The sequence below is a fragment of the Lampris incognitus genome, chromosome 14 (assembly GCF_029633865.1).
Source record: "Lampris incognitus isolate fLamInc1 chromosome 14, fLamInc1.hap2, whole genome shotgun sequence".
NCBI classification, from domain to species: domain Eukaryota; kingdom Metazoa; phylum Chordata; class Actinopteri; order Lampriformes; family Lampridae; genus Lampris; species Lampris incognitus.
Genome location: NC_079224.1, coordinates 46,541,309 through 46,553,285, shown reverse-complemented (window position 1 = coordinate 46,553,285; position 11,977 = coordinate 46,541,309). Strand labels below are relative to the sequence as shown.

Sequence of the window (11,977 nt, the reverse complement as noted above, 5' to 3'; positions counted from 1 at the left end):
GTCTTATTAGTCAACTTCTACAGTTGCATCAAACATGTGTCTACCTATCTTTTTAAGTCATGAATTGGGTTGTTTGGTTGTCTGTTTTTACTTGAGTGGATGTGAACTAAATGCAATATGTAGTGTATAACATGGACATTTTAAAAAAAAAAAGTACAGTCAACACTGTGCATAAAGTCGTTGTGAAATTTTTATAAGAGAAATGCTGCCTTTTGCAAATGTCTGGATTATCTGGACAGAAACAAACGGACATAAATGAAGAGGGAACTAAGACATGAGTTATCAAACCAAACTCCAACCAACATCACAACTAATCTTAAAGATTTGTAGTCAACCAGTCAAATCTTCATGTAATGTAACTATTGGTACATGAATGGTTTATGTGAAACCATCTCCATAAAGCTGTTGACAAAGTTATCCTGAAGATTTACCAGTTTCTATTAGCAAATCTCATCCACAGTCTCGGAACAAAAAACAGAAGTGACAGAAAACACACTTATCCACCTCCTCTGATTGAACAAGTCATAAAGTTTTGTGAAATTTTATAATTGGTCGTCATGTATTTTTACAAAGGGCAAATACATCAAACTGAATATTGCCGCTGATACAATATTGTCATTATTTAGATGTGAAACCTTATTTGATTAATCTTATGTTAAATGACAGAAGGAGCTATGTCAGCATGGATACCTATGTCTGAATGTGGTTTATTGATTACAGCGCTGCTTTCAATACCATTGTACCATCTAAACTGGTGTGGAAACTCAGAGGTCTTGGTCTGGGCAACTCTATCTCTAATTGCTCATTTGATTTCCTGAGAGGCCCGCCTAAGACTGTGAGAATAGGGAAAACATAATCATCCACATTAGTTCTTCAGACTGGCACACCTCAGGGCTGATGTCTAGGTCCCCTAATGTACAGTCTGTTTACACACGACTGTGGAGCCAAATATGACAACAGCATCATCATTGAATTCACAGATGACACCACAGTGATTGAAGTAAAGAGTGACAGTGATGAGACGGCCTATAGGAGGGAAGTGGAAGATATAACCATATGGTGCCATGATAATGACTTCTCTCTCTCAATGTCAGTAAGACAAAATAAATCATTGTTGCGTTTAGAAAGACTGAAGGAAATCACATTCCTATTGCCATCAGTGGATAATCTGTTGAAATTGTGGACAGTTTTAGAGTTCTCAGTTTACACATCACTGACACAAGCACATGGTCTGTCAACACCAATTGCATCCTCAAGAAGGCACAGCAGAGACTATCATTTTGGAGGCGTCACATTGGCACACATTTGGTATGAATATATAAACTCTTATCAACTTTTATCTCAATACCATGGAGTGCATATTCACAGGCTGTACCACAGTGTGGTTTGGTAACCTGACTGCTCAGGACTGCAGGCTGCTGCAAAGGACTGAAACAACAGCAGCAAATATCATTGGCTTGGAACGACCACAACTTCATAATATTCACACCACTCGCTGCAAAACGAAAACCCAAAAATCATTAAGGACACCAGCCACACCACTAATGTTCTGTTCTCACTCCTTCCATGTAAAAGCATCAAATCACACACCACCCGTCTCAGTAATCGTTTCTTTCCACAGGCAGTGAAGTTGCTGAACAGTTGGCCCATATGCACCTTACACTGTTTTGTTATTGTGTACTGTCTTTGTGTATATAATGTATGAATTCTGTGTACATAGTCTGTGTAGAGCTGTATTGTGGTTTTTTTTGGGGGGGGGTGTCCTTGTGACCTTTGTGTTAAGACAGAGAGAGCACAAACCACAAGAATTTCATTGTATTTAAACACACATGACAACAATGTTGAACTTCAACTTCAATTTGAGCTTCAATTTTAGCATCTCAGTTTATCTCTGAGGATTCAGCTGTGATTCCACTCAGCTCTACATGACTCTTCATCACTATGAAGAACCTGAATGGACTAAATGACAACAAGTAAACAAAGACATGAGTCCTGAAACCAGACTCCAGCCAACATGACAACTAAAGTTAAAGGCTTGAAGTCAGTCATTCATGTGATGTAACTAATGTCATAGGAAGGTGGAGGTCCAACCGTCTCTATCAAGTTAATGAGAAACATTGATCATGAACATTGTCAAATGGTATCCTGATGGTGTCCTGAAGATGCACCAAAGCCATGACCACATCTCATCCACAGTTATAGTAAAAAAATACAAAGAGGAGGGAAAGAAAACACTAATCCAGTTCCACTGAATGAACAAGAAGTTATATTTAATTAAACTTAAATATAAAGATAACTATATTTGCACAAAGTGCAAAAACATTAGTCCAGTTATGAACTCTGATACATTATTTCCATTATGTGGGTATGAAAACTCTACTTGATTGATCTGCTGTTAAATGACAAGCAGCTGAAGTTTGTAAATGTTCTGTCAGACACTGTCAGGTTTTTGTACAGTGACTCTGGGTTTCCTGTCACTGTGGGCCTCACAGCACAGTAGTACACAGCAGAGTCTGTCACTGCAGCACAGGACATCTCTAAATCCACTCGCTTCTCTTCTTTGTCATGATGGATGTTCACTCCTGATATTGCATTGGTTTTGTATCCTGAGGAGTCCATTGTGAGAAACTGTGGAGCTGATCCAGCATACTGGCGGTACCATAACAAGGTGTCAACCCTAGAACTGTTGTATCTACAGGAGAGTTTAACCTCATCACCCTCAGTTACATCTTCAGTATTCTTATCTGGTCTGATGGTGTCTGCAGAACTCTGAGCTGGAAGAAAAAGGTGAAACACAGAATTCAAGCATTTTCATTCAGATTCAGATTCAGATTCAGACAACTTTATCTATTGCAGAAGGACAGTTCAGTGTTCCAATCTACCCAAACCATACATAAACTCAAAGACAAGTGACAATCATCAGTATGCCAGAGACATTTTGGTTCAGCGTGTCAAATTTTGCAACATGCTTGTATATTTGTTGTTTATTGTTGTTTAAAACAATAAGAAAAAAATAATCAGATCAAACGTGACCTTCGATTTTGAGAAAAATATGACAGGATATCTTACCCCATATGGCACACAATAAAATAACAGAAGAGAGCATCACCAAAGCTAACTTGAGGAAGAGTAGAAGGTGAGAGGAAACTGGACAGGAATGAATCTCCTTTTAAAGATTCAAAGTAAAAATTCAGTCATAAGCACTGAGGGGGAACTTTGCCCCTCCTCTTGTCTTAAATCAGTATCCTGAAAACATCAGGAAATGCTGTCATCGTTCAGGAGAGTCCAGCAGGTAGCACTATAACCAAATACATATCTGAGTTGTTGTGTTTGGAGTCTCTGGTGTTGGTACCACTGAATATTATCAGTTTGAAGTGTATAATTACAGGAGAGAATAACACTGTGACCCTCCACTGAAAACAGCTCAGAACTGGTGGCAGTGAGGCGTCTTCATAGGTGTCACCTACCAGACACCAGACTGATTACATTCACAAAAACACCATGAAGAAATAACGTGAAAAAGCACATGAAGAAAACACATAGCTTCCTGATTTATTATGGAAGTGTTTGCATACTGACAAGAGCTGAGAACAGTAAAATTGTGATGAGCGTCATCGTGGTTGTTCAGAGAAAATCTAATGGATGAATGTTGTGATGTGAAAGTAGTGGTGTCTCTGATGAGCTGTGATGGGTCAGATCTTTACAGGTTGGAATAAACAGCTCTCTGCCTGCAGCTTCCTCTCTAGTCAAGGGGAGGAGCCACAGATGAAGCCAGAGTCCCAATCCTGGACCTGGACAGGTTTCCATGCTGGTAGGATGGGATGGTGTGATGGTGCACTTCAGATGGTTTATTTGGGGTTAGATGGTACAGTATATAATGTTTTATTATTAAACCTGTTTTATTCCCAGAACAATTGAATATTCACTAACATGTATATGATATTTTAACACACAGTTACCAAGTTTGTTAAAAGGAGAAATTCACCTCATTCTGATTTTGAACACATGAGTATTTTGTTTCTTCGTAACTGTTAGTTGTTGTTTGCTATCTTATAATATTATCATTAATTTTGATACACCTCGTTCAATTCAATAAGTAGTTAACTATTTATTCAGTATTCATTTACTTCAACTTATTTGACAATCACCGTTTTCACAACTTCATTAAGAAATTTGATGTTTTCTGCTTTAACGAGGAGCCGATGAGATTAAGATGTGAATACTGCCCTCTAGTGGATGTGGGTTAACATCGTGTTGTCTCTGGATTCTTGATAGACACTCCAAAGGTTTGTGTAGTACGTCTTGCAGTTTCCTGTCACTGTGGGCCTCAGAGCACAGTAGTACACAGCAGAGTCAGACAGCTGCAGACTCTGGATCTTCAGAGGAACTGATCTTGAGCTGGAATCCAGGATGGACTCAAATCTCTCCTTGAACCCGTCCGCTGTGTCCTCTGATCCATAAGAATAGGGTCTTAGAATGAATGTGGGCTTGTCGTCTGCAGCCTGTCTGTACCAGTAAAGAGATGGACTGGTGTGACTGGTGTTATAGTGACAGTCCAGTGTTACTGTCTCTCCCTCACTAACAGTCACACCTCCTTTGGGTTGGAGCACGTTGTCTTTTTGAGCTCTGCATTCTGTGGGACAACAACAGACGGAGTCAGTGTGAGGAAAAGAATCAACAAGACAAAGTTCAGATTAATAACAAGCAAACAAAGAGTTGTGTCCTTCCAAAGCACATAGCAGCCAACAGCAGTGAGATGAGCAGGAAGCTCATAGCTCTTCTGTTCAGTAACTATGAGCTCCAGTGACCAGAGAGGACTTCCTGTGTCTCACTGTGGAACCTTGTTTTAGCTCCAACACTTAAGTGGTAGATTTGAAGGAGGGGCTTGTTCAGAGTGACAGGGCTGATGACCAATCCCCTGTTATTACTGCTGCTGACAGGTTCAGACCGTACAACACATTTTACATCATATTCCTGTTGAGGGGAATTGTCTTGAAACAATGAACAAGTGTTACGTTATTATTATTTGTGTGATTTCATCTTTGTTCATCTTTGCAAATGAATCACACATTTAATATTGGAGATTTTTACTATTTGTTTGGGGTTTTTTTGTCTTTTATGGAGAAAACCTGAAGAAGAATTGCATTGTGTTGTGAATAACATTGACAATAAACAAAAATGCAGAAATCATTGTTTTGGAAAAGTACATTCATCCTGTTTCATTAAAGACTGTGGGTGTGATGTGCTAATAAACTGATGGAATCACAGCAAAGTTGATGGAGTGTTTGGAAAGAAATAAAGGTTTGTTTTCCCTCATCATTTTAATTGTAGATGGCTGAAACCTAAACTCATCCTCAGACTGTTGATCTGTTTTCATAATTTGAAGAACTTTTAGCATCTCAGTTTATCTCTGAGGATTCAGCTGTGATTCCACTCAGCTCTACATGACTCTTCATCACTATGAAGAACCTGAATGGACTAAATGACAACAAGTAAACAAAGACATGAGTCCTGAAACCAGACTCCAGCCAACATGACAACTAAAGTTAAAGGCTTGAAGTCAGTCATTCATGTGATGTAACTAATGTCATAGGAAGGTGGAGGTCCAACCGTCTCTATCAAGTTAATGAGAAACATTGATCATGAACATTGTCAAATGGTATCCTGATGGTGTCCTGAAGATGCACCAAAGCCATGACCACATCTCATCCACAGTTATAGTAAAAAAATACAAAGAGGAGGGAAAGAAAACACTAATCCAGTTCCACTGAATGAACAAGAAGTTATATTTAATTAAACTTAAATATAAAGATAACTATATTTGCACAAAGTGCAAAAACATTAGTCCAGTTATGAACTCTGATACATTATTTCCATTATGTGGGTATGAAAACTCTACTTGATTGATCTGCTGTTAAATGACAAGCAGCTGAAGTTTGTAAATGTTCTGTCAGACACTGTCAGGTTTGTGTACAGTGACTCTGGGTTTCCTGTCACTGTGGGCCTCACAGCACAGTAGTACACAGCAGAGTCTGTCACTGCAGCAGAGGACATCTCCAGATGAAACGCTTTTCTTTCTCTCTCATGCTTAAGAGTCAACCCTGGTACTTTCTCTGAATAGTCCGTGATGAGAAGCTGTGGAGGTGAGCTGGAGTACTGCCGATACCAGTAGAGGTTGTTTGTAGAGACAGAGTAGTTGCAGGAGAGAGTGACCCTGTCTCCTTCCAAAGCCAGAATTCTATCATGAAATGGTGTAACTGAATCCTCAGAGAACCCTAGATAGACACATGGATTTTTACAAACACAATAGTTCATGGAAATACCTTATGGATAATAAGAGGATGTGTGCTCTTCCATCTCATATTTACCAGAATGAAAGGTAGATATCATCAGCCAGATTAAATGGAGTAACATTGTGACTGAAGTGTATTGAATGACCAAGTGAAAAGAACTCAGCTGCTCTTCAGTTCCAACATGAAGTCTTTAACATTCAGTTCTCTAACTCCTCCCCTTGTCTTGGTCTGTGTAGTGTTGTGGTGGTGGAAATTTAAAAATTAATGTCATGATGGACCCTTCACCTCTTTGTTCTCTTTACTAAAATATTATATATATATATATATATATATATATATATATATATATATATATATATATATATAAGGGGATTCTTACATTATAAGAAATGATAAATGTGTTGATCTAAACAGGACGACATAGAATAAGATTAGTCATTATAATTATTAAATGGTTTCTGAACATGACCCAAAGTCAATAAGTCTCACCAACCATGACAGAGACAAAAACTGTGGAAAGAAAGGTCCTCCTTATCAAGTGCCTCTATTTAAACAGACAATGGCCATCAGTAATATTTTCCGAAGAAATAACAACGGGGGGACAGAATTAGCACAATGGCGCCCCCAAGGGGTGGCCACGGCCACCCCAATACTATTCCTGGGCCCCCTGCTGCCCCCCCCAGCCACGAGTCGCATATGCAGAATAGGCTTCTGATTAAGCATAATATGCTTCTATCTGATATTTTACATTAGGTGCCGTTCATTTAAATCAATAATGTATATTTTTCATAATACAGTCATACAGTTGCAGAATCAACCTATTGATATGCATCATATATTACCTGTTTTGTGTGCTAATGTCATAGATAAAGTCATGTTTTTGCTGGATGTTATCGATATGCTATAAACTCTGTGTACCCAATCCACAGATGAAGAAGCGGAGAGAGAGAGGGAGAGAGAGGGAGGGGGGGGGTAAAAGTCTATTAGTTTTGGGAGAAATGTCATTTGCCTTGACTCCACAGCTCCTTCCAGTGCAGCCAGGCCTCTGTGCTTTCACAGCAGGAGCACGCTTGTTCTTCTCCTACTTGCTGTCATCGCTTCGTCTTTCAAGCAACCTGACAGCTCGACAGAAGAGTGTGTTCCCCGCCTCTCCCTTCCTTCTCGACACGACTCCTCCAGGGCAGCCAAATGAATCGGGAACAAAACATTTGCCTTGCAGAAAATGCACCAGTCCAGCTCAGTCATAACTCTCATCACATTGGTAAACGATTTATAGTGACGACCAGGGAACACGATGTTTTGTATGCGTGTTTAAAAGTAAGACAGGGTGCTAAAATAATGAGTCTTGAAAGAATAGCTGTTAAATAAGCATGACTAAACACCACCACTCACCTGTCACCATACACACTGCTACTTGTCCCATGGATTAGTCAAGCAGTCTCGCTTCTATCAAGTAACCACCAAGTTCTGACTTCCATCAAGTTATTTTTCTTCTAAGCCTAGAATACAATGCAGAATTTGTTAAACGAATCTACAGAAGACATTAATACTTTTCTTTATCAAGACAGTTTAACGTTTCAATGCAGAATAAAGTGTTTTTGAATGTTGTATTGACACATTGGACAAATCAGCAGGTGTAGGAAGCTGGCTTGTCAAACTGTCCAATGAGTTTTTCTTCAGCAAGGAACCAAAGACTTTAAAATGTGAATACTGCCCTCTAGTGGATTTGGTTTATTGTTGCGTTGTCTCTGGATTCTTGATAGATACTCTAAAGGTTTTTGTAGTACGTCTTGCAGTTTCCTGTCACTGTGGGCCTCAGAGCACAGTAGTACACAGCAGAGTCAAACAGCTGCAGACTCTGGATCTTCAGAGGAACTGATCTTGAGCTGGAATCCAGGATGGAATCAAATCTCTCCTTGAACCCGTCCGCTGTGTTCCCTGATCCAAAAGTAAAGCGGCTTAGAATGAATGTGGGCTTGTCGTCTGCAGCCTGTCTGTACCAGTAAAGAGATGGACTGGTGTGACTGGTGTTATAGTGACAGTCCAGTGTTACTGTCTCTCCCTCACTAACAGTCACACCTCCTTTGGGTTGGAGCACGTTGTCTTTTTGAGCTCTGCATTCTGTGGGACAACAACAGACAGTGTCAGTGTGAGGAAAAGAATCAACTTGACAAAGTTCAGATTAATAACAAGCAAACAAAGAGTTGTGTCCTACCAAAGCACATAGCAGCCAACAGCAGTGAGATGAGCAGGAAGCTCATAGCTCTTCTGTTCAGTAACTATGAGCTCCAGTGACCAGAGAGGACTTCCTGTGTCTCACTGTGGAACCTGGTTTTAGCTCCAACACTAAGTGGTAGATTTGAAGGAGGGGCTTGTTGACTGGTTCAGACAGTACAACACATTTTACATCATATTCCTGTTGAGGGGAATTGTCTTTAAAACAATGAACACGTCTTATTATTCAACTTCTACAGTTGCATCAAACATTTGTCTACCTATCTTTTTAAGTCATGAATTGGATTGTTTGGTTGTCTACTTGAGGGGGCGTGAACTAATTGCAATATGTTGTGAATAACATGGACATTTAAAAAAAAGTACAGTCAACACTGTGCATAAAGTTGTTGTGAATTTTTTAGAAGAAAAATGCTGCCTTTTGCAAATGTCTGGATTATCTGGACAGAAACAAACTAAGACATGAGTTATCAAACCAAACTCCAACCAACTTCAGAACTAATCTTAAAGATTTGTAGTCAACCAGTCAAATGTTCATGTAATGTAACAACTGTTACATGAAGGGTTTATGTGAAACCATCTCCATAAAGTTGTAGACAAAGTTATTGATTACAGCTCTGCTTTCAATATCATTGTACCATCCAAACTGGTGTTGAAACTCAGAGGTCTTGGTCTGGGCAACTCTATCTCTAATTGCTCATTTGATTTCCTGAGAGGCCCGTCCAAGACTGTGAGAATAGGTCAAACATAATCATCCACATTAGTTCTTCAGACTGGCACACCTCAGGGCTGATGTCTAGGCCCCCTAATGTACAGTCTATTTACACACGACTGTGTAGCCAAATATGACAACAACAGCATCATTGAATTCACAGATGACACCACAGTGATTGGAGTAATAAGTGACAGTGATGAGACGGCCTATAGGAGGGAAGTGGAAGATTTAACCATATGGTGCCACGATAACGACCTCTCTCTCAATGTCAGTAAGACAAAATAAATAATGACGTCGCCTTGTGGTGTACTGCATCACAAGACGACGTCACTAACCGCTCGGCTAAAGGGTCAGACCCGTTAGCTAGGGGGCTAACGTGTCTTATTAGTAGTTTACAATAATAAATAATCATAATTATTCATTTTGCAAATAAATAGTGAACAGTAGATAAGTAATTCGTGGTACCGATAAATTCATATTCATATTGTTGGTTCAGATTGCTATTTCTTGAACGCAGCGCGTGCAGTGCCGATTAGCCAATCAGCTGCCTTGCTCGAGAGGGAGGACGTCCCAGAAGCAGCCCGGTTTCAGAACGCCAGGCAGACGCTTGAGAGAAGCCGCTGGAACGAGAGATAGAAGATTCTGCTTTGAAATGGCAGCGAGCTACAGTTGGTTCTTTCTTTATCCAAGCTGAGTGTTTTGTTGGTCTGGTCCTCCTCCGAGCCCTGGGTTTTGTGTTGTGTCCAAGTGTCGTCCAGGACTTGGTGAGTCAACTGCTAACTAGCCGATGCTAACTAGCCGAATTTGTCCGTTTACAATGTCTGTGTGCATAGGCTAGTTAAAGCTATAAGTAGCTCGGTTGTGTTGTGGATCATAATTTGTGTAAAGATTGTTGAGGAGCCACGTTTTTCTTTTGTGAACCGAATTCAGAATGTGTTTTTCTTTTGTGAACCGAATTCAGAATGTGTTTTTCTTTTGTGAACCGAATTCAGAATGTGTTTCTCTTTTGTGAACCGAATTCAGAATGTGTTTTTCTTTTGTGAACCGAATTCAGAATGTGTTTCTCTCTTGTGCAAACCGAGTTGCTAAGCTAGCTCCTTCCAGCTAGGCCGCAGCAGCAGCAGCATGGCGTATTAGCACAGAAATTAAACTGCGTCACGTTTTAGCGGTGGGTAGATTGACCATGTCAGTCGGTACTTTTGTTGTTTTCTTTTGATTCTTTTATTGAGAGATATGTAAACTAACGTCTTTGCGTGTGTGATGCGCCTGTTATAATCCAGGCCAGGTTTTTCTTGGATTGGGAAGATCGCGCTTGGTGTTCCTTACCCCAAGCTGGAAACAAGATGGCGAGCCACCTATAGGAGCCCTGCTGGATCCACGTGGTCTGTCTGCGGCTTCACACAGCTCATTCTCAGGACAGCAGCCTACAGTTTCGAGCACCTGGATTGTGGTAGGACAGAAACTTCCAGTTTGTTACAGCAAAACGTAGTTGGGCTCATTGGAGCAACAACGGACTTTCCAAAAAGGACCGATTATAGCCTACATTGATTATTGATTTTGATTTTTGATCTGATATTGTATTGTTAATCGCAGTATCGGCTGAGTTTATTACTCATTCATACTGTTCATGGGGTAATGCAATTGTGTGTTACTTTTGGCATTCTGATTTACTGGTTAAGTAACTTAGGTTAATGGAAATTAGATCTGAAACTTAAAGGCCCAATGGAGAAAAATAGAACATAAAACAAATTAACATAATTTGTCAACTCAAACAAGCGATAACTTCAAATTAGAATTAAGGATCCTAAATTAGAACTAAAATATCTATCTAAAATATCTGAAACTCAAAATAGTGGTTTAATAAGGGTTAAATCATAAAACAAGAGGTTTCAAGGAATTTATCCATTCTTACTGTGTTATTGTGTAATTGTGTATGTTTCTCTGTCTATGTTTACAATTCTTTATATAAAAACAAGCCGGCAGTTCAAACTTTATTCCCTGGTCTGTGGTCTGCAATCATTTGATGCTAGTTATAAACTGCTCCTACGTACCTAGAACTGGTCCTAGTCAACTGTCAACATCTACAGTGCTACACTGCTGTTAAGGTGGTGGCTGAAAGATATAAGTTTAGACAACGGAGTCAGCATCACGGAGAATCATTGGCACAGTACGTGTCCGCGCTGAGAGAACTTGCTGCTACGTGCGACTCTAAAACGTTTGAGGATGACGTGCTACGGGACCAGTTGGTGGAAAAGACTAACTCCAATCAGATAAGAGAGCGTTTGCTGCTGGAGGTGCCCCTAACTCTGGAAAAGGCTGTGACTATTGCTGGACTAATTGAATCCGTCACATCGAACGCTAAAATCATGGACCGGGGAACTGCGGCTGCAGCGCCGCCCGCGGCAGCTGTGGGTGTGCAGCCGGTGGACACAACCAGGGGACCGCCAGTGTCCACGAGAGACAATGCCACGAGACAAGGGCTAACATGCTTCAGATGTGGAGCACGCCACCATAAAGCTTCCTACCCATCTTGCCCCACCAGGTTGGCCCGCTGTAATAACTGCGGGAAACAGGGGCATTTTGCAAAGATGTGTAGGGGGGCAAAGAGAGTAAGTGGAATTACAGATGATGTGGAACAAGTAGAGAGCACTGTGTCTGAGTGGAACTCTACATGCCACTGTGTCATACGCCATTAATCCAGTGATCCACTTCCTGTCTACAGTGTTCAGCAGGGTAG

At 40.4% G+C, this 11,977-nt stretch overlaps 1 gene segment (V, D, J or C); it reads right to left on the bottom strand.

The window, feature by feature from the left end:
• Window positions 1-4,215: 4,215 nt before the first annotated feature.
• LOC130123978 (T cell receptor alpha variable 14/delta variable 4-like) lies at window positions 4,216-8,527 on the bottom strand (the record flags this gene model as incomplete). The annotated part of the segment is given in 2 exon segments: window positions 4,216-4,633; window positions 8,509-8,527. Coding segments are annotated over 2 exon segments (423 nt in total), but the record flags the coding sequence as incomplete, so codon positions are not given.
• Between the last annotated feature and the right edge of the window lie 3,450 nt (window positions 8,528-11,977).